Genomic DNA, 27,656 nt, shown 5'->3' with positions numbered 1-27,656 from the left:
ATATCCCATCTGGAACTTTTATATTCCCTTATATGGGCATGTTTCCTGCCCCATTATAAGTCAATGGGAACATTCGGGTGCCTCTTACACCCCAGGGGTACAACTTACACCCCATTGTGATCCATGTTCTTACAGAGTCTACCACCCTCTTCAAATAATGTAACCCACATGTTTTTACAAAATCCTCGCTCGTACCTATGACCCGTCAAAGTTTTTGCAATGTTAAGTCTATGGGATATTCCCCCATTGACTTTTCATTGGGGCACTTTTGGGCGCCTCTTACACCCCAGGGGTACAAGTTACACCCCAATGTGATGTATGTTCTTACAGAGTCTACCACCCTCTTCAAAAGTTGTAACCCACATGTTTCTACAAAATCCTCGAGCGGAGCTATGACTCGTCAAAGTTGGGCGCAATGTTAAGTCAATGGGATTTTTCGGGTGGTTTTTCACCCCCCTTTCGGAAATCCTGCACCCGATCGCTTATAAAAGTCATAGCACACCTCTCCTCAATAAGCCGGTCGATTTGAGCCCTCTTTCATGGGTCTACGACAAACCGTGCGGGACGAGTTAGGTGCCGAAAAAACGTGCAGATGTAAGAATAAAATATAATAATATCCCTGAGGAATAGTAATAGTGATGCTTTGCATAAATGCAAGCACCACTAACTAGATAGGTACATTTCCTGAAGAAAATGTGAAGTGGTGCTTGCCGTGGCAAATTTCGGGGAACAATATATGATTATATTTCAAGCCAAAAGTAAAACAATTCAACCCACATGTCTCTACGATATTCTGATGCGAAGATATAAGGCTTTGTTTATTCGGTTGCTAGGGTACTGTATTTGGTTGCTAGGGAAAAAATTGGCATCCCATAGTGATTACACTCCGAGTCACGAGTCAAACGGTCCAACCCCCGTGTCTCTACGATGTTCTGATGCGGAGATATAAGGCTTTGTTTACTCTGTTGCTAGGGTACTCTATTTGGTTGCTAGGGGAAAAAATGGCATCCCATAATGATTACACTCTGAGTCACGAGTCAAACGGTCCAACCCCCGTGTCTCTACGATGTTCTGATGCGGAGATATAAGGCTTTGTTTACTCTGTTGCTAGGGTACTGTATTTGGTTGCTAGGGAAAAAATTGGCATCCCATAATGATTACACTCTGAGTCACTAGTCAAACGGTCCAACCCCCGTGTCTCTACGATGTTCTGATGCAGAGATATAAGGCTTTGTTTACTCTGTTGCTAGGGTACTGTATTTGGTTGCTAGGGAAAAAATTGGCATCCCATAATGATTACACTCTGAGTCACTAGTCAAACGGTCCAACCCCCGTGTCTCTACGATGTTCTGGTGCGGAGATATAAGGCTTTGTTTACTCTGTTGCTAGGGTACTGTATTTGGTTGCTAGGGAAAAAATTGGCATCCCATAATGATTACACTCTGAGTCACGAGTCAAACGGTCCAACCCCCGTGTCTCTACGATGTTCTGATGCGGAGATATAAGGCTTTGTTTACTCTGTTGCTAGGGTACTGTATTTGGTTGCTAGGGAAAAAATTGGCATCCCATAATGATTACACTCTGAGTCACTAGTCAAACGGTCCAACCCCCGTGTCTCTACGATGTTCTGATGCAGAGATATAAGGCTTTGTTTACTCTGTTGCTAGGGTACTGTATTTGGTTGCTAGGGAAAAAATTGGCATCCCATAATGATTACACTCTGAGTCACTAGTCAAACGGTCCAACCCCCGTGTCTCTACGATGTTCTGGTGCGGAGATATAAGGCTTTGTTTACTCTGTTGCTAGGGTACTGTATTTGGTTGCTAGGGAAAAAATTGGCATCCCATAATGATTACACTCTGAGTCACTAGTCAAACGGTCCAACCCCCGTGTCTCTACGATGTTCTGGTGCGGAGATATAAGGCTTTGTTTACTCTGTTGCTAGGGTACTGTATTTGGTTGCTAGGGAAAAAATTGGCATCCCATAATGATTACACTCTGAGTCACTAGTCAAACGGTCCAACCCCCGTGTCTCTATGATGTTCTGATGCAGAGATATAACTGTTTGAATTTTATGTTGCTAGGGTGCTCAAAAGTGGTTGCTAGGGGCGTGGCTTAAAAGCTTTGGGAATATCCTGATAGACTGATTGGATGTCTGAGTAAAATGAGCCCACCCCCTTGTCTTTACGACATTGTAAAGCAAAGATATCCCATCTGGAACTTTTATATTCCCTTATATGGGCATGTTTCCTGCCCCATTATAAGTCAATGGGAACATTCGGGTGCCTCTTACACCCCAGGGGTACAACTTACACCCCATTGTGATCCATGTTCTTACAGAGTCTACCACCCTCTTCAAATAATGTAACCCACATGTTTTTACAAAATCCTCGCTCGTACCTATGACCCGTCAAAGTTTTTGCAATGTTAAGTCTATGGGATATTCCCCCATTGACTTTTCATTGGGGCACTTTTGGGCGCCTCTTACACCCCAGGGGTACAAGTTACACCCCAATGTGATGTATGTTCTTACAGAGTCTACCACCCTCTTCAAAAGTTGTAACCCACATGTTTCTACAAAATCCTCGAGCGGAGCTATGACTCGTCAAAGTTGGGCGCAATGTTAAGTCAATGGGATTTTTCGGGTGGTTTTTCACCCCCCTTTCGGAAATCCTGCACCCGATCGCTTATAAAAGTCATAGCACACCTCTCCTCAATAAGCCGGTCGATTTGAGCCCTCTTTCATGGGTCTACGACAAACCGTGCGGGACGAGTTAGGTGCCGAAAAAACGTGCAGATGTAAGAATAAAATATAATAATATCCCTGAGGAATAGTAATAGTGATGCTTTGCATAAATGCAAGCACCACTAATAATAATAATAAGTTTAAGTGCAACAACAGTATGTTGGCTTTCTCAAGCCAACATAATAATAATAACTAGATAGGTACATTTCCTGAAGAAAATGTGAGTGGTGCTTGCCGTGGCAAAATTCTCGGGACAATATATGATTATACTCCAACCCAAAAGTAAAACGGTCCAACCCCCGTGTCTCTATGATGTTCTGATGCGGAGATATAAGGCTTTGTTTACACTGTTGCTAGGGAAAAAATTGGCATCCACTAGTAATTACATGCCGAGTCACAGGTAAAATGGTCCAACCCCTGTGTCTCTACGATTTTCTGCTGCGGAGATATAAGGCTTTGTTTACACTGTTGCTAGGGTACTGTATTTGGTTGCTATGGAGAAAATTGGCATCCACTGCTGATTACACTCCAAGTCACGAGTCAAACCGTCCAACCCCCGTGTCTTCAAGATGTTCTGATGCGGAGATATAAGGCTTTGTTTACTCTGTTGCTAGGGTACTGTATTTGGTTGCTAGGGAAAAAATTGGCATCCCATAATGATTACACCCCGAGTCACGAGTCAAACGGTCCAACCCCCGTGTCTGTACGATGTTCTGATGCGGAGATATAAGGCTTTGTTTACTCTGTTGCTAGGGTACTGTATTTGGTTGCTAGGGAAAAAATTGGGATCCCATAATGATTACACTCTGAGTCACGAGTCAAACGGTCCAACCCCCGTGTCTCTACGATGTTCTGATGCGGAGATATAAGGCTTTGTTTACTCTGTTGCTAGGGTACTGTATTTGGTTGCTAGGGAAAAAATTGGCATCCCATAATGATTACACTCCGAGTCACGAGTCAAACGGTCCAACCCCTGTGTCTGTACGATGTTCTGATGCGGAGATATAAGGCTTTGTTTACTCTGTTGCTAGGGTACTGTATTTGGTTGCTAGGGAAAAAATGGCATCCCATAATGATTACACTCTGAGCCACGAGTCAAACGGTCCAACCCCCGTGTCTCTACGATGTTCTGATGCGGAGATATAAGGCTTTGTTTACTCTGTTGCTAGGGTACTGTATTTGGTTGCTAGGGAAAAAAATGGCATCCCATAATGATTACACTCCGAGTCACGAGTTAAACGGACCAACCCCCGTGTCTCTACGATGTTCTGATGCGGAGATATAAGGCTTTGTTTACTCTGTTGCTAGGGTACTGTATTTGGTTGCTAGGGAAAAAATTGGCATCCCATAATGATTACACTGTGAGTCACGAGTCAAACGGTCCAACCCCTGTGTCTCTACGATGTTCCGATGCGGAGATATAAGGCTTTGTTTACTCTGTTGCTAGGGTACTCTATTTGGTTGCTAGGGAAAAAAATGGCATCCCATAATGATTACACTCCGAGTCACGAGTCAAACGGTCCAACCCCCGTGTCTCTACGATGTTCTGATGCGGAGATATAAGGCTTTGTTTACTCTGTTGCTAGGGTACTGTATTTGGTTGCTAGGGAAAAAAATGGCATCCCATAATGATTACACTCCGAGTCACGAGTCAAACGGACCAACCCCCGTGTCTCTACGATGTTCTGATGCGGAGATATAAGGCTTTGTTTACTCTGTTGCTAGGGTACTGTATTTGGTTGCTAGGGAAAAAATTGGCATCCCATAATGATTACACTGTGAGTCACGAGTCAAACGGTCCAACCCCTGTGTCTCTACGATGTTCTGATGCGGAGATATAAGGCTTTGTTTACTCTGTTGCTAGGGTACTCTATTTGGTTGCTAGGGAAAAAAATGGCATCCCATAATGATTACACTCCGAGTCACGAGTCAAACGGTCCAACCCCTGTGTCTCTACGATGTTCTGATGCGGAGATATAAGGCTTTGTTTACTCTGTTGCTAGGGTACTGTATTTGGTTGCTAGGGAAAAAATTGGCATCCCATAATGATTACACGCCGAGTCACTAGTCAAACGGTCCAACCCCCGTGTCTCTACGATGTTCTGGTGCGGAGATATAACACTCTGTTGCTAGGGTACTGTATTTGGTTGCTAGGGAAAAAAATGGCATCCCATAGTGATTACACTCCGAGTCACGAGTCAAACGGTCCACCCCCCGTGTCTCTACGATGTTCTGATGCGGAGATATAAGGCTTTGTTTACTCTGTTGCTAGGGTACTCTATTTGGTTGCTAGGGAAAAAAATGGCATCTCATAATGATTACACTCTGAGTCACGAGTCAAACGGTCCAACCCCCGTGTCTCTACGATGTTCTGATGCGGAGATATAAGGCTTTGTTTACTCTGTTGCTAGGGTACTGTATTTGGTTGCTAGGGAAAAAATTGGCATCCCATAATGATTACACTCTGAGTCACTAGTCAAATGGTCCAACCCCCGTGTCTCTACGATGTTCTGATGCAGAGATATAAGGCTTTGTTTACTCTGTTGCTAGGGTACTGTATTTGGTTGCTAGGGAAAAAATTGGCATCCCATAATGATTACACTCTGAGTCACTAGTCAAACGGTCCAACCCCCGTGTCTCTACGATGTTCTGGTGCGGAGATATAAGGCTTTGTTTACTCTGTTGCTAGGGTACTGTATTTGGTTGCTAGGGAAAAAATTGGCATCCCATAATGATTACACTCTGAGTCACGAGTCAAACGGTCCAACCCCCGTGTCTCTATGATGTTCTGATGCAGAGATATAACTGTTTGAATTTTATGTTGCTAGGGTGCTCAAAAATGGTTGCTAGGGGCGTGGCTTAAAAGCTTTGGGAATATCCTGATAGACTGATTGGATGTCTGAGTAAAATGAGCCCACCCCCTTGTCTTTACGACATTGTAAAGCAAAGATATCCCATCTGGAACTTTTATATTCCCTTATATGGGCATGTTTCCTGCCCCATTATAAGTCAATGGGAACATTCGGGTGCCTCTTACACCCCAGGGGTACAACTTACACCCCATTGTGATCCATGTTCTTACAGAGTCTACCACCCTCTTCAAATAATGTAACCCACATGTTTTTACAAAATCCTCGCTCGTACCTATGACCCGTCAAAGTTTTTGCAATGTTAAGTCTATGGGATTTTCCCCCATTGACTTTTCATTGGGGCACTTTTGGGCGCCTCTTACACCCCAGGGGTACAAGTTACACCCCAATGTGATGTATGTTCTTACAGAGTCTACCACCCTCTTCAAAAGTTGTAACCCACATGTTTCTACAAAATCCTCGAGCGGAGCTATGACTCGTCAAAGTTGGGCGCAATGTTAAGTCAATGGGATTTTTCGGGTGGTTTTTCGCCCCCCTTTCGGAAATCCTGCACCCGATCGCTTATAAAAGTCATAGCACACCTCTCCTCAATAAGCCGGTCGATTTGAGCCCTCTTTCATGGGTCTACGACAAACCGTGCGGGACGAGTTAGGTGCCGAAAAAACGTGCAGATGTAAGAATAAAATATAATAATATCCCTGAGGAATAGTAATAGTGATGCTTTGCATAAATGCAAGCACCACTAATAAGTTTAAGTGCAACAACAGTATGTTGGCTTTCTCAAGCCAACATAATAAAACCAGAAATTTTCGACTTGGTGCTAAAAAAGAGAATGTATGCAAGTAATCTGCAAATGTATTTTGAAATTTTTACCCTTTAACATTTAATTTATACATACGGACACAAAATAATTAAAATCACGTCATTGACCCTTGTATTTTTCATGTGAGTTGTATTTTGTTAAAAGACTTTAAAAGGCCGATGAAGATAAAGAAAGCATGAGGCAGTGTCTCACTGCTGCCCTCTGCTGCTGCTACTAAACATTCAGAAGCATCTTTACTTACTGTACAAATATCTATAATTCAAAATGACCCAAGCTTTACAAATAAAATCGATTTATTTATATAACACACAACAATAAACAGTAAACTAAAGTGAATGCATGCATAAACTAACCTGTTGATCCTGATAACAAGAGACCATCTATGAAACATTTTATAAATATTTTATACTTTTATTTGATATGGTTAAATTTAATAAGGGGTTTTGCTTATTGTTTAAGCCATGGTTTTGTTTATTAAGTTATTTCTCAGTTTTTTTATTTATAATTTATATACAGTAACAGGCCTACATCTCCGTAACTCTGTTTACGTCTGAAGTTTGGGGTCTACATCTATTTAGTTTTTGCAGCCTGACTTCTTGCCATGTCAAACCTCAAGTTTACAGTGGAGAGACTTTAAGTAAATAAGATATAAACAAGGTGTTTAAAAACTCATCTGTTTACTTTCTGTTCTTTTGTTGCAGTGCACTTTGTTATTCTACTTTGTGTGCATTGTTCATACTTAATGTAGCCTACTAACACGCAAACTTAAATGTGTATCTATACTCTCTAACAAAAATTCTCACCTCTCATCAAAACAAGAAAAATGGCTTGCATTTTAAATTTCTTCCAGCTGAAGAAACAATAAATACCAAATATTTCCCGTGAAGCAGTGTAATTGTCCACGTTTATGTGGGTTCCAGTTACACAGAATGAAGTATTATGGTGCAAACAACCAAAAATGTGATGCTGGCGGAGTCGATGGTGTAGTGGCCAGCGCTCAGACATATGGTGCAAACGCACTTCCGGTCACCCGAGCCCGAATCCCGGCTCGAGGTCCTTTGCCCATCCCATACCCCTCTCTCCACCCTCTATGTTCCTGTCGTCTCTCAGTTACTGTCTATCAATAAAGGCAAAATGGCCCAAAAAATTAACTTGGCGCAATTCTAATTTTCTCCACACAATTGATTTGTTTTTTTTTTGTTTTTTTTTAAAGATCTTTAAAAAGTGAACCTATCTTTTAAATGTATGTAGCAATATCTATTAAAGGGAAAATGGTTTGAACAGTTAGTGAGTCTTTCCAATGTGATAGGCTGATATTATAGGCTGATCTTATGAGTATTTACTCAGTAGCTGGATGAGGCATCAGGTGATGGAAAGCATGTAATAGGGGTGTTTCCATGTATGTGATGAATGAAACTGTGTGGGATGTGGCTTGTGTAAGCTGTTCTTTGTATAGGAGGAGCAGACAGCTGCCTTTTTCTGTGGTTGTTTGTGTCTTATTTTCACTTAGCATGAGTACCACATATAAGGATAAACCTTCCCTTTCTAATCCTGGTGAGACCACCAGCCTGGTTAGGGGGATGAGTTATAGCAATAGACAGGTAAGGCTCATTTGCACCATCAACGCATTTTGATTCAGAGCTGGTTTGATTTTAAATGTTAGAATTTTTGACACAAAACTACTTAGAAGTAATGTTGAATGGTTTAAATATTACATATATATTTATGTTTAAGTTATATATTGCATTGGCACCAAAAGTTTTATGTTAAGTATCTTCAATGATGAGTATTCCATTACATTATAATATGTAATAAAAGAAATAAAGTTAAAAAACAATTCATGAAAAAATATGTTTTTACATTTCTTTAACACATCAAAATAATTGATGAAGCAATTTCCATTTGGCTTATACAGCAGCTCATCACTTGACACAATGTAAAATAAAGAGTCGAAATGAACTGTACAGACAATTTAATTATTCTGAATAATTTAAGGTAGCAGTTTTATTTTATAGTGTGGTTGGATTTCTCTATTGGTTAGACTTTCTAGACTATTGTTAGGTGATTTATACATTCGGACAGGTTTTCTGATGTAAGTGCACTGAACAGATCTGTCTGGAAGTGGTGCTTCAGGTTTAATCATATTATTAGATGATACTCCATGTGCTTTGTAGCTCACCCTCTAATCCTGTTAAGAGCTATTTAATTGTCATTTCCTTTGCAATTGATGTTCTTGGCTTATAAAATCATAATATTTTCTAATATTTCCATGCAGGATTGTTAATTTATGGGTCAGTTCTGTGGCTGTAGTCTGAGTGGTCAGGCATCAGTTAATTTTTAGGTTTTTTTTATCGTAGATGATCTGAAATCACATGATCCAAACTATTTTATGCATGCTCTCAAATGCATGTGAGTAATGACATTGCAGTTACTGAAATAAATTCATTAGACACACACCGGTCACACTTTATTTTACGGTATCACTGTTACAGTGTAATTATACATTTAAGTACTAAGTAATAATCATTAACAACATGTACTTACTAGATTTGGGGTTAGGATTAGGGTTTGGTTTAGGGTTAGTTGCATGTAATTATGCATAATTAACTGTTATTACTATAATAATTACATGCAACATGTGTAACAAAGACACCGTAAAATAAAGTGTTACCGACACACCTAACCACAGCTTTTTCATGTGAGTTTTGTGTAATATGACAGATGTGAAATATTAATGTCATAATGGGCATTGATTTGCTAGTTCTTGGATACTTTTTTTAAAGGAAATAAATACTTTATTTTTTATTTAACATGACAGTGATGGTCTATTTAGGTAACTGATGATGAGGCTTTATGAAGTAAAGAGAACAACTGTATTATTATAACACTAAAACATTATTATAAAATACAAATATACATTTTATATATTACAAATATTTATTTTCTTTAAATTCTTAATCTATAATAAATGATTTTTAAATGCTGTTTCATTATAATAAAAGAATACTTCCCATGTAAGGATTAGTGGCTCTTTTTAAGAATGTTGTGATCTATTTGACAGCTGTATTTTTGTGAAGCTTTAGACAACACAGTTGTCACCTGAATTTGGTATGTGTGGTCATGATTTGGCAGGAAGGCTGTTGATGTGCTATCTGATCCTGGCTTTCCATTGCACAGTATTTTCTTTATGGTAAATCCTGTTACCACACAGTTTAGATCACCAGTACCTTGGCGCCTTAATCTGGATGAACTGTAAGCATAAACAAGTAAAACATAAACAATCATTAACCTATTAGCTGAGTATCTAAATATCAAAGGGTGAGAATGTAAATAAAAACTAATTATAGCTTGAAGAGTTTCGTTGCAAAATGAGATAAATCCGTTTTTAACATTTTTGTCAAAACATGTTTATTATTATGTTATCATGTTATTATTTTGTTTTTATGGTGCTACTTAGCTGTATTTTTTAAGTTATGAATGTTTAAATCAAAACAAACCAACTGCAGTTGAACGAGATTTCTCTTCAACGAAACGCTTCAATTGCAAAAAAACACTTAACTTTTTGATCCACTATTTTTCTACTGTATGTAAAAAAATTTTAAGCCGAGTATATAATGTGTGAATGTATATAAGATTATTGTGATAGAGATCAAACCTGTTAAGAATTTTCTTATTGTCAGATCTCTATCACGTGATGCTGTCCATGTCCTTACTCTCCATATGCTAGATGTTGACATCCATAAATTAACTGTTAAGGTGAACCTAAAAATGTAAAATTATTATTTGGAATCATGTGTAATATTTTAGGAAATGTATCCTATTACGTCCAATAATATGGAAGTTTGTCTCAGTGCAGTCACGTGATTAATGCTCAAGTGAAACAATGCAAAGTTACTCACAGCTCACATTACGCATTGCTTGAGGAGGTTACTTCTATTTTTAATATTTAGTCGTGCATTGTTGTCATAGAGTTTACAAATTAAAACATTTAAAGCAGATTTAAAGCATAATTACTTATGAAGTACTTCTCAAATAGTTCGCTAGAGGGCAGCATTGTACAGTGCCAAAATGTTCAGACACCTTATTGTCTGTTCAGTCATATTTGTAGTTAGAAATCCTATCTTCTTGTTGTTTTTTCTGACTGTGTTAATCACAGGAAGAGTTGTTTAGTCTATTATGATGTAAATGACAGTGATTTTCACATTTATGCTTACCAAAAGGAAGAACATACATTGTCTTGTAGTCACCACCAGTTATTCCCCAGCCTCACGGGAGGTCCTAGCATGTATTTGTCCAGTTTTTTGTTCCTTTGTTCTCCATTCACTTTCCTCAGCAGGGTTCTTTTACAAAATATTATTCCTCTAAATAAGAGACTGTAGGTCAGTGCCTAAATGGAGAGACGCTCTCTATAACAATAGATGGGGGCAGATTATTTCTCCTGTGTTGCGTACTTCCTCTATCAAACAGTCCCACCCAGAGGGAAAAAAAGACAGAAGTGAAATATTTTATTATGTTTTTTTTTTGACAATTATTTTATGTTTTTTATATTATACTATACACTCAAAAAAATGCTGGGTTGCTTTAACTATAGTTAAATATTGACATTTACGTTCATTTAACCCAACATTTGGGTTTGTACATATTTAACCAAAGCATGGGTTGAAACAACCCAGCATTTTTAAAGTTTAGATACAAAATTTGAAGCACATGAAACATATAAACATTAAACATCTTCAATCAAACAAGAAAAATATTATTTATTGACTTGTAACACTGAGTCACAACTGCCAGCAAATCCCTGACCTTTCACCTTTACCAAGCACCATGTATCAGCACATGGTCGCAAACGTTACATTTTTAAGAGTCTACTAAAAGAAAGTTTACTGTAATCCCATATTCAAAGGGATTTATGTTCGAACCCTAATCCAAATCCTTCAGTCCATAGTCCATAACAAAAAGCACTTCATTAGACTTTCTATTGTACAACCGAAGTTGTGCCACTTTTCCAGGCCACCAATATACAAAGTTGTGGATTTCTGCCCATTGCACAGTGGCATTCGGTGCTCATGCGGCCTCCAAGTGAATGCATTGTAAGGGGTTCATTATCTGTTTCACAGATTCCACAGGCTAGACCGGACCGAACTCTAATTGGACCTCATGAAAGAAAGGGTACGGTATTGCTCAAGTGGAAAATACCTTAAAGTTGGAAGGGGCCTCTCTTATTAGTCTGTGTCCTAATGTTCTGTCATTAGTGTGAAAGTTTCCATTTATTCCACAAGAAGGTGCTCTTTCATTCAGTGCCATGAGTCTAAATAATACTGGCAGGGTGGATAATGGAGATGAAAACAAAAGAGCAAGTGGTGGATGCTAGCTTGATCAGACCTGGCTGTCCCTGGTTGAACTTTATGTATTGGCTAACCTCAAAACAGTTTTAAACATTTGAAACACCTGAAATTATTATAAATTATATACAATTATAAATCCTTTTTTTCAGGTTATTACAGTATATGAATTTGCCTGCAACTGTGATACATAATTATCAACACTGTCAGAAAGAAAGTCCTAAGCTGTCACTGGGGCAATACCAGACTAATAAGTACCATTTAGGAACAGATAAGTATACATTTAGGATGTACCTGTACTAATATGCCCTCTTTGGTACCATTATGTACCTCTGAGGTACTAATATGAACTCTTTAGGTGCAGAGGTGTACTTCTTGAAAGGGTACCACCCCAGTGACAGCTAGGGACCGTTTTTTTCGGTCAGTAAACAAGACTACAGTGATGAAAGGCACTTGTGATCAGATGAGTGCATTGGCATTGAAAGAGTATTGCAACTAAAACTCACAAAGCTGAGATAGGATTACACTTCCAGTCATGCAAAGGTAACTTGGGTGTTGTGGACCCAGTCAACAGGGTCAGAAAGCTCAGGGGTCACTTGACTGGAGGATTACAGTATCATGTCCATAAACATTATCATCCTTTACAGGAACAAATTATGGCTACTATTAATACTGTCAATGATGGGAGGTATAAAATAAATGACAGACATTCCAACATTTTCATTATGACTGATGTAAAGTCCCATTTTGGCAAATGCATAGCATTTTACAAACAGAATTATGTGTTTCAAACTAACTCATTTTTAATATTTGACTAATACCAGCTGTTCTCTGTATCACGATACACTCTGCATTTGCTTAAAATAATTGACCTTTTATTTTATCAGGCTTAGATCCACTCCTGTCAGGTTAGAAGTGTTGGCAACCCAGTCATGCACACAACGCCTTTCATTGATAAGTCTGGAAATAGCAGAAAGATAAGTGTGTGTGCACTGGAGGCAGTATTCACAACTTCTCTATCATGTGTGGACTATAGTATATTCATTAATGTGTCTTCATAAATGCCCGTTTCAGGTGATTTCTGTCTCAGGGGATAGGATATAGTCATTAGAGGATCCAGGTGACTAAAAAAAGTTGTATCTTAAAACTCCAAGAATTAGAGATGTGTTTTTCCTCACTATGTATAGGCTTACAAAAAGGCAGGAAATAAGTCATGGCATGGACATATCTTTGATTTACTGAACAATACCAACCTACAACCCACCAAACCCACCCATTCTTTGATCCTTTTGTCTGTTATTGTTTACAATGCCTATCAAAGAAAATTTATTTTATCTTGAGGAACCAATGTCAACAGTTAATGGCTTACGTAAAAAGAAGACAATGAACATTTTGCTTTTGCATACAATTCTGCCGGACTCTTTCCTACTGTGATGAACAAAGACTAAGGATACGGTCTAAAAGATGAAACAATGACAAAGCAAGGTACTGCCAGATGACCAACTTTAAAAAAATGCATTTTCATAATAAATGTATTTTTTATTTTTAAGAATGATTGACATTATTTTTTTACATGAGTGTCCTACACCTTAATATAGCATTTTCATTTATGAAATAGCCTATATAACAATTATAGTTATAATTAACACAACCTCAAACAAATTCTGCAACTATTAATAAAACTATTTACCGTATTTTTGCCTCAAATACCATAAACTAACTTCTCCATAGTTTATTATTTAATTTTCAATAATTTTTTTTAATCGAAAATATAAACTGGTTGAAGTAAATAGTCTAATTACCGTCCCCTTACTAATAAACACTAACGATTATTTTATCAGCATTCAGCATGAGGCAATGTTGTGCAAATATAAATCACGCACTGAGGATTTTGCAGATTACGAAGATTAAAAGCGAAACACAACGACGTCACTCAATTGAATACGTGCAGCCAATGGTTGCGCATGGTCCAGACATGCTTACGTACACATCCTCACACTGTAAGACGTAACCAGGCAACGACCAATCAGAAACCGCGTTAGAGAATTTATATGAACCGCTTCACTCTATCGATGGCAGTATTATGAGTGCACCTGATGCTGATACAACAATATAACAACAATGAAGGAATCTAGACTTTTTATCTAGATGAACAGTGCAGTTTTTTGTAGATATTACATTTTTTGGAATTCTGTTTTTAAGGCGATTTTTTATATGTTTTTATGTTAGGCGGACTTTAGGACCACGGTTTTAAAAAACAGAAAAGTGAAGAAACATACCTTTTTATTTTTTTTTATTTTAACCCTCCACCATGGACTCCAATAAAAAGGTAATGCAGTTTAGCTTACTTAAACAATTTCTTAACTTTGTACGTCACCGTTTAGCAAAAGACACATTTAATTATAAATGTCTAAGTTGTTTACTTTATATAAACTTTTATAATAATATTATAAATATTACATATCTTGAGTTTCACTTTATTTTAAGTGATATGTAGTACACTATGTCGATAATTGAGGCGTGCATTCTGATCACAAGGAAAGGTTGAAAATGTCATGAAAATGTTTATTTTTATTTTTGTTAAACAGTTACCTTTGAAAACTGAACAAATGATAAATATATTTTGTCTGACAATGACTGTCAAAACTCCAGAAAACTGTGTTCCTTTCCTTAGTGCATTACGTTAGCATCGCAAAGGTCATGGGTTCGATCCCTGGGACACATACTGTATATACTGATATAAAATGTATAGATTCGTCCCCATTGTTAATAAAATTGTGCAACAAAAAAATCTAATTTAGCAACCTAGCCTAACAATTTTCTTCTCAGCACTATTGTTTTAAGATTAACTAGATAGCGTTCAACATTTTGTATAGAAGCCAACAATAAGAGTACACATAAGTTTACAAATACGAATAACTTATATACATACAGTATGTGATTAAACATTGAAATGTGACCTATAGATTTTCAGTAGAAAGCACAATAATTAAATAATTGATATGCTTCTGACTTCTGAAAGAGAGAAAGATAGTGTCTGAAAAAACTATCAGCTTCTCTAAACAAAAGATTTGGACAGCTGCAGGTTAGTTAAGGTCACTGGAAGAATGGACACAAAGCTTTGTGAAAGAATTGATACAGTGCTTCATGGAGAGATCCTTGTTCAAATGAAAGTCATTTTTTATGGATCACCTGTTTTGAGTTCTGAATGGTCCATTATTTATTTATAATCTTGCAGATGATATAATCCAATGCATCTTTAAAATGCATTTAAGGTATACCTTATTATATGCAAGGAACATGTGTGTTTACTTGGTTTGATCTTACAATCTTGGCATAAGCATTATACTCCAGTTAAGCTTTTTTTTGCATTTGCTTGATACATGTACATGCAAATGTACTTTATAAACTTTTAGGTTGTTTATTATTATTATTATTATAAAAGGTAACTATTAGACCACTAAAATGAGCTGATGCAAACCCTTTCTGAACATATTTCCTTTACTCAACTCAGTGAATCCTACAGTAAACAAATACAATTGAATTCAACTGTGTGCTTACTAATATTGATCAAAATATCATCTTCATCATTTATCACAATACTTCCATGATAATTGTTTTCTACTATGGCAGTCAATTGTTTCAATCAGCTGTGTGCCTATCATCATTTATCAAAATATCTTCTTTTGTGTTCATCAGAAAACAGAAAATCATACAGGTTTAGAACAGCATGAGGATGAGAAAATGATGACACACTTTTCTTTTTTGGGTGAACTATACCTTTAATATTTTCTCTACTGTGAACAGATGAGTTGATGAGATGTTTTTTTATTTCTACATATTTACTTCAGGCCATAGATATCTGGTATGTCAAATGCACATAAATAAAGTACTTTATAATTAGCCATAATTCATTATGTGTATTAATCTGTATAAGCCGTGTTACATGATTTTAAAAAGGCTTAAGTTGTAAATACTAATATTAAACAATGTGATACTATTTGGCAGGGCAGTACAGACCATGGTTTACAGGGGGAGCCATTGGCCCAGAGTTAAACCACTGAATAATTTCCTATAGCATCTGTTAATTTGTGGCCTCTGCAGCTTGGCAGGGAGAGGGGAATGTCTGCAAATACACAGATGCCCTGCAGTAGATAGGACACCAGATTAAAATACTATTATAAGAGCACTGACGTAACATTCTTAGGTCTCAATAATAACAGTTTTTTTACCATCTACTATATGAAAGGCTTAAAATTGTATTTCCTGAATAATGTATACATATTCCAATTTTTTATTCTTACATACATCAGTTGTGACTTGCAATGTTTTCATAAGGTAATTTTACTGGAAATTAAATTAATTCATAAGTCAGTAAGACAGTAAAAATGACTTAAAGTAAACACATATGACCATTACTCTATTTATTATCAAGTAACATATATTTTATTTAAAGTAAGAATGCTTAGAAGCACGTACAAGGGCTCACATGCCAGGTGTAAATACAGTTAATCTTACTCTACGTGCTGCTTAACTTATCTTCACCAGCATTGTCTTTGAAGGCCTCTTAAGAGTGTTATGTAAGAGCCTGAAGTAGTTTGTGTGTGTGCTTTAGGTGCCCCCAAATCTGATGGGATTAATTTGGCAACTTTAAGCAACAAGGTTTCCTTTTAAGCATTTGAAATGTTTAGCAAATTTCATTATGATAATCTCACAATGGATCAACATCCCTGTATTGTTTACATATACTATACTGTATTGTATAACTAATTATACAACATTGCAAAATATTTGATTTCTTAAAGTTTGTCCATTTGCTGTATTTGATTATTGTATCGACTGAAAACTTGCAAACCTTTATGCTATCCTGTGTTTAATCTGATCTAGAAAAGTTGTGCTGTTAGTAAAAAAAAGTCTGTTAGTGAGTTTTTATATAACATGAATTCATAGAGTCATTCATCATCAAAGTATTTCTACATTGGTGTGAAATTGACTAAAGATTTATCTCAACTGTTGTTCCTGTACTCTTACAGCAAATAACGGCCCCGTTGTTGATGGCTGTTGGTACAGCTGTAATTGGATCACTGCAGTTTGGATACAACACAGGAGTCATCAATGCACCTCAGAAGGTAAACTCTTACAACTTACTGTATACTACACACCTGACACATGAGCTGTTGCAAATTAGCATATTGCAGTGGTGCTCAAACTTTTCAGCATGCACCCCCGCCCCCAGCTTGTGTACTGTAGGTGTTTCCCTTTGTGCCCCCAATAAAATTCATGACATAAGACAATCTCAAACTTAGAATTTAGGTTTAACAAAACATTAAATGATACAATGTATTGCTGTTGGTTAGCCCTGTTCTTCTCAGGTTTAATAACACAGAATTTGATAAATTAATGGATTTTTAAAAATGTCAAGTCATAAAACTCACGCCCTTCATTTATTTATTTATATTAACAGAGCACTTTTTTAGTTCATTTTTATAGTTATGTTAATGTAAATATGTTGATTATGTAATACAGCTAATATTGGATTACCGTTGCTGTCAACATGCAGTACAAATCCTCCTCCTGGTATAGCCTGTTAAGATACGGAGTGCTGATTCAAATGTGAAGGGCTCTCTAACTATAGGCACTTATTGTTAGAAACTCTTGTGAAGATAAGTATGATGCCATTTTCCATACCATTAAAGGGCACAAAATATACCTCTGAGAAGAGCCAAATAAAATCCACACTTACTGTATCAAGCTACTGTTATGGGCATTAAGAATTTAACAATGAGAAACTGGGACTTAATAAAAGCATTTGTTTTGTTTTATTTCACCTGCTTTAATTTAAATAAGGTCACTATTTAGGAAAAAAAATATATTTGTTTTATATTTTAAAGTTTATCATTTTAGATAATTGGGTTTATATTTTCTGTGCCGATTCTGTGTCTCCTTTTAAGCCGTCAATGATTTTCTTCCAAACATTAGTACAATTTTGCAGTCAAAACAGAACAATAGTTGTGAAAAGTACATTTTGTGATCAAATGGAAATGCAGTAACTGAACATATGTAACACTCCTGTAAAAAACCCAGCTAAAGTCATATTTTTCTGTGATTTACTGTTTTTTACATAAAACATAGACTGAGTAAGGTCAAAAAATATGTTATAGTTTTATCTTTTACAAAGGCATTGTTTGTCACTGTTTAAATATTTTTATGAGAAATAATGCATAAACATCAAGCCAGTTTTATTTATGTGCTGTAGCACTTTTCATGTTACATTAAAAAGGTATGCAACAATCAGGTTCATTCTCTCGGAAGTTCGTTAACCATTAAACTGTCCAAGATTATATAGACAGGCGAATCATGTTGCATTAAATGTAGTAAACAACATATAGTAAACAACAATCACTACATTAATCACCTAAAATTTGGTTTTGGGTTAATCTCTCACATATGTTTCTTGAGGTAATTCTATAAACAGAGTGTAAATCAAGCTGCTTAAGTTGTATAGGTGTAATAGGATAAAAAGGTCAAGCAGTTATCTAGGACAGTAATGCCGTAAAGTGCATTTTAAGATTATAGTGAGCACCTTTGTGGGAATGACAAGTGAAAGTTTATGAGTACACTTCATATTGATCTGTGCAAGAGCTCGAAAGTTACTGATGCTCTATTTATTTAAAGGTGCAATGTGTGACTTTTTAAAGTAACTAGCTTTTTATTAGCTAACTAACATTAATTAACATAACTATATTATCAGTGGTGTAGTTTTAGGCACCTTGCATAATGAACTGTATTGTTTTTATTACCTTAGAATGAGAATTTTTTATCTACATACACCTCGGGTCTCCTTACATGGAAGTCATGTTTCTACATAGCCCAAAACAAAACAAACTGTTCGGATACATTGTCTCAGTCCATGACATATTTGTCTTGTGGCGCATATCGTATGCGTTTCGAAATTGAGGGGTAAGCTGTGGACTAAGCTGTTGGTTGCAATTCGCAATCTCACCGCTAGACGCCACAAAAAAACCACATTGCACCTTAAAATCAAAAACTGTTAAGTGACAAAAATAAGTTTATATTTGACAATTTACATTAAGTTACCATACATGTATCCAGTATGGAAATCTCCCTGCTGGAGAAAATCACTCTGTTCATAGCCCTCATCTCCCTTAGAGTTTCTTTTATGCTTCCCCAATGAGTCTTATGTCATGTGCTATGTCGTGTATTTTGTTTTCTTTCATAGATCATTGAGAACTTCTTAAATGAAACGTGGAATAAGAGATATTCAGAGTTCATACCGCCAGGCACACTAACAACACTGTGGTCTGTATCAGTGGCTATCTTCTCTGTAGGCGGCATCTTCGGCTCCTTCTCAGTCGGTCTGTTTGTAAACCGATTCGGCAGGTAATGTCACTTAATTTGACCACAACAACTAAACAACACTTGTATGCTGATGTCACGTGTCCTTAATCTTTCAATCCATTTTTGATCTGTAAACAGGAGGAACTCAATGCTCATTGTAAATGTCCTGGCCTTCATAGCCGCTGCTTTTATGGGCTTCTCCAAACTGGCCGAATCTTGGGAGATGCTCATAATCGGACGCTTCATTGTGGGTCTGTACTCTGGCCTGTCCACAGGCTTTGTACCAATGTATGTGGGAGAAATTTCCCCAACTTCATTACGGGGGGCGCTGGGAACTCTTCACCAGCTGGGCATTGTTATTGGCATCCTCATGGCGCAGGTGAAATTATGTTTTATGTCGTATAAAACATATTTGAAGGGACACTCCTTTTTTTTTTTGAAAATAGGCTCATTTTCCAGCTCCCCTAGAGTAGCAGCAGGCCCAGTGATATTACGCAGTGTCCCGAAAATAGTCTCCTGCTATTGAAAGTTACCAAGAGGACTATTTCTGGGCGCCGCGTAATATCATTGCATCTGCTGGAGCAATGTTACAGCAGAAAAGTCCTTGATTATTACACCAGAATGAGAGTTTTTCCTAGCCATATCTGCCCAGAAAATTGCTAATTTAAATTTTCCGTCAGTCTTAGTAACACGATGTAACTACAGAAGAAAGAGTCAAGTTTTAAATAGGAAAAATATCGAAACTCTTTGGTTATTTTTGAGTGTGATGCTAATGGTCTAATCAGATTCAATGGATTATGCTAAGCTATGCTAAAAAGTAATACCGCCAGACCTGGAGATCGGCTGAATGGATTCCAAAACGGTAAAAATAAAATGTTTATGAGCTTCTTTTCAAAAAAAGTGGAGTGTCCCTTTAACAATTATTAGGACTTTGTCATTGATCTTTGTTCTGTTTTTGTTTCATCAAATCGTTCACTTTGTTCTGTAGATCTTTGGCATTAAAGAAATCATGGGGAACTCTACAATGTGGCCCTTTCTGCTGGGCTTCACTTTTATCCCAGCCCTCCTGCAGTGTGCCCTGTTACCTTTCTGCCCTGAGAGCCCACGTTACCTACTTATCAACCAGAACGAGGAGGCCAAAGCCAAGAGTGGTGAGTTACCAAAGTTTTTTATGGCAAGCCACTATATAGAGCTCAGATACAAAAGCCACTAAACCCTATCTTCAACCAAAATTTTGATAATGATATTGACAAATGCTCTCTTCACTTATTATACGTTCATAAAATAATTTTGCTTTAAATCTGCTTAATTTTGGTCTCAGGCCATTCAGAAATACTACTTTGTTGGCAGAATCCTTTAACACCTTATGCTGCGTTCAGACCAGCCACGGTAGAGGCATCAAACGTGAGTGATTTCAATGTTGAGTCAATGTAAAAATGCATTGACGCGTGTCTGGAGGTTGCACGTCTAGTTCGCGTGAATGGTGCAAATTGAGCGTTGCTGCGGAAACGCTCGAGTTGAACAATTTTTACTTTGGCGGAAAAAATGCCCGTGCTAACCAATCAGGAGCTTGCTCTAGTTGTGACATGATTACAGAAAGCGAGTTGCAGAATCCCTCCCATGACGTGTAAATGTCTCATAAAATAGAATTTCACGCGCGTCTTTCACACGTGAATGAAGCGAGTAAACTCAAAATGTTCAAGCGGCAAACTAGACGCGAATTTGATGCCTCAAATGTGGCTGGTGTCACTTTACCCTATTGAGTGAAATCTACCCTCTTAAGGGCTTGTTGTAGTCGTGCGTAGGTCCTACGGCGTGGCCGCGATGGCATAGGTTCCGTGTCGGTTTTCGTTTATACTTTTGCGTCCTCATCCGCTTCGACGTGCAAACACGCGCAGACCGCTGGTGGGCAGTAACCACGCGTGTAACCACAGTAGCAGCCCGAACGTCAAAGAAGAAGAAACTTAGCAAGTTAGCCCACAAACGAGGAAGAAACAGCAACTTGTTGTGTATAATTTGAGGAGACCAGCAATGATGGAAGTAAATAAACAACGACTTTTGATGCAGTTTGAGTTAAATCACTCCTCAACTTGGCTCATCTTTGTTTTCACCGTCACAAACGGAAATGCCTATGACACAGTTTTTTTTACCTGACGGGAGGGTGCACGTCAGGCTACGCAGAGCTACGCACAGGCTACGGATAGCCGTAGCTACGCCGTAGGACCTATGCACGACTATAAATCGGCCTTTACTGTGGGTTCACACCATCCGCGTTAAAGGCATCAAATTCGTCTACCACGTCTTGTTTGCCGCTTGAACATTTTGAGTTTACTCGCTTCATTCACACGTGAAAGCCGCGAGTGAAATTCTAGTTATCGAGACATTCACGAGCAAATTTGCATCATGGGAGGGGCTTCTGCGACTCCGCTCGCTTTCAAGTTCAAATTTTTCAACTTGCGTGTTTCCCGTGACAACGCTCTATTCGCACTAGAAGCGAGAATGAGGCGGAATCACATCTACCACGCTGCGCTAAACGCCTCATTCGCGCCGCTAGACCTCCAGATGCGCATTAACGCGTCATTACATTTAAATCACTCGCTCTTCACGCCTCTACCACGCCTGGTGTGAACGCAGCATTAGACCTTTCCAATGATAAATAGTTTGTACTTTGTAGTGATACATTACAATTTACATCAACAATATTGAAGTAAACTTGGGTGTCCTGTATTTAGGATGGCGACGCTTAACAGTTTAAATGCGAAGACGCACATAAAGCAAAGTCCTCTAAGTGCACGAAAGAAGAATTGCATAATCGAGTTTTTACCCGGTTAAATTAGGTGTACTGAATATATTAGATTTATGAGCATTTTATTCGGAAAGAACTGTGAAAAGTGAATGGATTTTTTGCATGTACTTGCGATGATAGAAAGTAAATTACTAAAGTGACATTTGTGAAAATAGGCTGAACCAAAACATAAGAGCCTGATAAAAAAATGCTCATATACATGAACTTTCAGCCTGACTGTCTCTGATCGGCTCCATAGCGCTGAAGAAGCTACGTGGAACTGAAGATGTGGGTGAAGACTTGGATGAGATGAGGGAGGAGGGCAGGCAGATGATGCGGGAAAAGAAGGTCACCATCCCCGAGCTCTTCCGATCGTCTCTTTACCGTCAGCCCATCTTCATTGCCATCATGCTACAACTCTCCCAACAGTTCTCGGGAATCAATGCTGTGAGTTTCTTTTTATCTAGTATCTGTTTATACATCCTTCCATCAAGTTAGATAAAGAATTAAATGCTAAGCGGTTGAATGCCATGTCTTTTTCAGGTTTTTTATTACTCTACTGGTATATTTGAGGATGCAGGAGTGTCTGAGCCTGTCTATGCCACCATTGGTGCTGGAGTTGTGAACACAGCATTCACAGTTGTGTCTGTGAGTGAAAGCCTACAGTATTTGTCCTTGCATCTACAGTAGCTTTAAATGAGTTTTGGTTAGTTTAAAGGTTGATAATGCTTGTGTCCCTTTGTTATGTAGCTCTTCATAGTGGAGCGGGCTGGTAGGAGATCACTTCATCTCATTGGATTGATGGGAATGGCTGTGTCTTCTGTTTTAATGACTATTGCTATGGCACTGATAGTATGTACTGCACTGTACTGTTATTATTATCCCTTTGAGTATATACTATAATGTGTATATTCATTATTATTTAACACTGCCTTTCTTCATAGAAACAAGTTCAATGGATGTCATACGTCAGCATTGTAGCCATCTTTAGTTTCGTGGCATTCTTCGAGATCGGTCCAGGCCCTATCCCGTGGTTTATTGTGGCAGAACTCTTTAGTCAAGGCCCACGGCCTTCTGCCATCGCCGTAGCTGGATTCTCAAACTGGTGTGCCAACTTCTTGGTGGGAATGTGCTTCCAGTATGTTGAGGTATGGATATACAAGATTATATTTGTTTACTTTTTACTATTTTTTACAGAACGCTCACATATTCATTCTTCCCTCGACAGCAACTGACAGGCCCGTATGTTTTCATCATCTTCACCGTTCTGCTGCTGATCTTCTTCGTCTTCACCTACTTTAAGGTCCCGGAGACAAAGGGCCGGACGTTTGATGAGATCTCCGCAAGCTTCCGCCATGGGGCAGATAAATATAATCGAGATGATCTGAACGCACTCGGGGCAGACTCCCAACTTTGAGCTCTACTTTATAACAATAAATTACACATTAATGCTATCACTAACCAAGTGACAGTCCTTGAGTATCAAACAGTGGGTATGTTCACAGTGGCATGCTGTCATATTACTCCTACTATGAATGCAGGAGATTTTAAGGTGCAATGTGTACATTTTAGGAGGGTCTCTTGACAGAAATGCAATATGATATACATAACTATATTTTCAGTGGTGTAAAAATACCTTGCAGCCATACCTTTCTGTGGCGGCTATTGTAGCTTCTATATGTGCTTCAGAAGGGAGGGGTGAGTGGTGGACTGAGCTAATGGTTGCAATTCACAAGCTCAGCGCTAGATGCCGCTAAAAATCTACACACTGCACCTTTAATGTAGTATCCATATGATTGCACTCTTAACTTTTTATAGAGGAGAAAGAAAGAGAGAGAGAGAGAGCGAGAGCGAGAGAGAGAGCGAGAGAGAGAGCGAGAGAGAGAGAGAGAGAGAGAGAGAGAGAGAGAGAGAGAGAGAGAGAGAGAGAGAGTTATTAAAAATTCAGCAGTCAACATAATAAAATAATTTAACAGTGTCCAGTATACAGTGTAATATGATGCACTGTAAAAACAGATTTGTTGGTTCAATTTAAAAAAGTCATTTACCTGGGTCGCCTAATATTTTGAGTTCATTCAACTTAAAAATATAAGATTGTTGTCAACTAATATTTTTAAGGCAACCAGGTAACTTACTTTTTTAATTTGAAGCAACTTTTTAACAGTGTACTCTAGAGGCAGTATTTTAGTAAAGATATTCAAGAACAGGGCAAACACAGAGTAGCACAGGAACTTCCCATTTATTGCTTACAGCGTGTCCTATAGTCACTGTTTATTAATTTTGTTTTTATCATTCTGAAATGCTGAACAATCTAATAATAATAATAATAATGACTATATAGTGTGTTCTTTTCGGCATGTTATACATTGGCATATGGAAGGAATTGATATATTTGTGTACTACAAAATCATTTGAATGATTCAGCATTCAATTGCTCAATTCATCTTAGGATACAGGCTTTCTTTTTGCACTTGCAATTTTAAGAAATATTTTCTATTGGCCAGTTAACCCACGCTCTAAAAATGCCGGGTTGTCTTTAGCCCATGGTTGGGTAACATATGGACATTTTTTTTTAGGTTTATTTATCCCGTAAGTTGATAAACAATATTTTTAGATCGCAACCCATAATTTTTATAGAGTGCATGATAGGGTCAGAAATTAATATTGGAGACATTTTTATGTTGTCAGATATGTGTTCATTTATACTTGAACTGTGATTTACCAAGGATTATGTCAAGATTAACTAACAGAACATTATGTCTGCGTGTCTAATACTTATTGAGGCATAATGTCTTGTTTAAATTGGATCTTATTTTAAACTTAAACAAATTAACTAACTAAAATAATATATAAACATCTTTCTACTGTAACTAATATTACTATGGTATGATATGCATGTAATATGGTAAGATGGTTATTACATATGCATAATTGGTTTGATTTTGTGCATATTGTTGATGATGTTTGTGTGATTATGAGAATTTAGTATATTGTCAATAAGTGCAATACTTGTTCACCTATTCTTGTCTATTTATTTCACATAGTACTAGGCATTATAAATAAAACAAGCTTCCAGTAGAGTTGACCATTTCATATGTAAAAATATGTATTTTTTGTGTAGAGACGTTTTTGTAGAGCAGAACTGTAAATAAGTTCAGTTTTGCTCAAGTATTATTTCAAATGTACTTAGTATTCAACATCATTAAAGTTGACATATGGTTTTGTACACTGTGTCACAAAAAATGCATTAGAAGTACAAAAAAATGTGCCAACCAAGACATGACATTACTGTGAGAGTTATATTTTTTCAAAATTTTCAATTTATAGTTGGACAAAAATTCAATAATTAATTTTTAATTAGCTTCAATCCAGATAAACACTTAGACGTTTACATAAAGTTGTTTTAACATTGAATAACTAAATAAAGAATTATTCCCAACACCACAAGATGGCAGTATTTCTCTCTGCAGTAGTTACATTATAAAACTGTCATATAATACAGGATGTTGTGTCATCTGATGCTAAGCAATTACCTTGTGATGACAAAAACAACATTTTCTACACCTTTGCTCTTATTCTTCACTTTTGTAAGCTCTATTATCCAAAGACATGCGACAAGTAAATGTAATGTAATTGTGTAAAAGGTAAAATATCACATTATATCCAAGCATTTCAATATATGAGGTCATCATTTTTTAGTTCTTTATCGATGGATGAAAACCATACATGAATTTAGACACAGTGTCATTATGGCCGGTCTATTGATTATCAGCAAAATCCTCTGAACGTAATGGACAGAGCCCGAACTATAAGGACTGTCATCATCTGGTGTGATTTAGTCATACTGATAGAGGGAATGATGTGTTTTCACAGGTGTTGATGGGATATCTGTCAAATCCTGCAGCTCTCCAGTGTCATTTTTACATGCATGACAACATTTACATGCTACTGTAAAAACCAAAAACTGTATGTATGAGTTCAGTGACAGAGAATGTATAACACATGTAGTGCTTTTCATTCCTTGTAATCTGTTTTAAATATAAAACAAAAAAAAAAAAACTGTGGATTCATCATAAAATGCAAACACTGCAGTCGAATTGCTGACATGTAATGTGCATATCCTGAAGTGACTTTCAAAATAAAATTAAAAAAAAACTGAAAAATGCATTAGTTTGCATGTCCAGTCATGCAGAGATGGTCTCATGAAGAGATTATTAATCTCTCTCTCTCTCTCTCTCTCTCTCTCTCTCTCTCTCTCTCTCTCTCTCTCTCTCTCTCTCTCTCTCTTGTTCATCTACGGGCTCTCCTTCATTACAATTCTGAGTCATATGCAAACTCCAAACACATACATTTTTCATGTTTCTCAATCATTTTGAAAATGAAAAACCTCTCTAAAAGTAAGGCAATGTTCTGACAAAGACTAGGCCACACAACATTTTGTATATATAATGAATTCAGATGAAAAGAGAGATGTGACTTCTCACAGTCTGTTAATTAAATTCATGTCTTCTCAGTTGGAAGTACGGCTACTGTCCTAGTTTTAATGAGGGCCTGATCTTTTTACCCTTTGTGCTTCCTATTGGATCTGTACTATGACTCACATAGCCCAAAAGAACAGATGAATTGCATTTGAATCATTTTACGAAGACATTTTTTTATATATGTATCACTTTATGTTTGTTTTGTAAAAATGAATGACAGTGATGGCGTAGGATGTAACACGTGTTTGGAAACCATCTCCTTACATACAAATAAAAACATTTTTGTGATTTAACATTGTGTGAAAAGCCAAAACAAAAAGGTAAAAAAACTGCCGGGAAAAGGGTGAAGGCTGATGACTCCTTTTCAGAAGAGGAAGATTTCTGTGTCGTCTGCATGGAACTATTTAGAAATTCAAGACGATTCATGCACAATATGCACATACACTCCCCATATTCACACATATTTTATTGTTGCAGCTCTTCATTTAAAAAAAAACTGTTGTGGCACCCCTAGTTTTTGTGCATTTTGTCTACCTGTTACAACTCACCCCATTATGTGTTACAACCTACCCCAGTAGTAGGTTGTAACAAAGGACCACCTTGTATTTGTCATCCTCTCAAAACGTGCATGATATAGTTGGAGAAATGTAAATTGTTGCCATTTGTAGTAGACGAATGTACTTTGCCTAAAAGTTTTCAGATGTGTAGCTAAAGAAGTTTTAGGTGCTGAAGCAAAAAGTGTTACAATCATACGCGTTCTCCCCTACCTAAAGAGTGCACATTATAGTACCCTACTGGTACTAAATGTATATCTTTACCTAAATGATACATATTAGGACAATTTTAAAAGGTACTGTTGTAGTGAAAGTGTAGGACAATTTTTTTCTGACAATGCAGCTAATGTAATTTTTGTGATTTATTACATACGATCCTTCTTCATAATGTAAAGAACATTGTGTGAAAATATAACCTTGATATCTTTACTATTGACTGAGTATGGTCATGTCAAAGATTGAAATTAATAAAATCAATGAGTGCCATTAAACTTTGATGCTTGTTATCTCAAAATTAGATTATAAGACTTTCGCCTGAACTTTACAGGAAGGGTCACAAATGTTCATATTTTGCCATTTAAATTAAAATTTCATAATAAAACTTTAAGATACTAATTGGTGTAAAGTACATAAATACTACCTTTACCTTTTACTGATAAGTTGTTTACCGCAAGCATAAGCACTTCAGATTGAGTC

The 27,656-nt window shown here is 37.2% G+C and overlaps 1 protein-coding gene and 1 long non-coding RNA gene across 4 annotated transcripts; one reads left to right on the top strand and one right to left on the bottom strand.

Moving 5' to 3' along the window:
• The first annotated feature begins 7,924 nt into the window (after positions 1–7,924).
• Positions 7,925–25,208, top strand: slc2a1a (solute carrier family 2 member 1a). Of its 3 annotated transcripts, XM_065285884.1 has the most exons (11): positions 13,860–14,110; positions 15,481–15,550; positions 16,815–16,910; positions 19,022–19,182; positions 19,279–19,519; positions 20,129–20,291; positions 22,185–22,372; positions 22,469–22,573; positions 22,676–22,777; positions 22,870–23,073; positions 23,154–25,208. In XM_065285884.1, the coding sequence occupies exons 3-11, from the start codon at positions 16,836–16,838 to the stop codon at positions 23,340–23,342; spliced, it is 1,428 nt and encodes a 475-aa protein (XP_065141956.1). In that variant the 5' UTR covers positions 13,860–14,110; positions 15,481–15,550; positions 16,815–16,835; the 3' UTR covers positions 23,343–25,208. The 3 variants fall into 3 exon arrangements, with proteins under 3 accessions (XP_065141954.1, XP_065141956.1, XP_065141955.1); XM_065285882.1 differs by lacking the exons at positions 13,860–14,110; positions 15,481–15,550 and adding an exon at positions 7,925–8,040; XM_065285883.1 differs by lacking the exon at positions 15,481–15,550.
• Positions 9,592–10,784, bottom strand: LOC135776063 (uncharacterized). Its single transcript, XR_010544025.2, has 3 exons — positions 10,654–10,784; positions 10,095–10,201; positions 9,592–9,689 (listed from the first exon to the last, which is right to left on the bottom strand). It is a non-coding gene; the product is annotated as an uncharacterized lncRNA (long non-coding RNA).
• Positions 25,209–27,656: the final 2,448 nt, after the last annotated feature.

The sequence above is a fragment of the Paramisgurnus dabryanus genome, chromosome 21 (assembly GCF_030506205.2).
Source record: "Paramisgurnus dabryanus chromosome 21, PD_genome_1.1, whole genome shotgun sequence".
Lineage (NCBI taxonomy): Eukaryota > Metazoa > Chordata > Actinopteri > Cypriniformes > Cobitidae > Paramisgurnus > Paramisgurnus dabryanus.
This window is presented reverse-complemented; position numbering and strand designations above follow the sequence as displayed.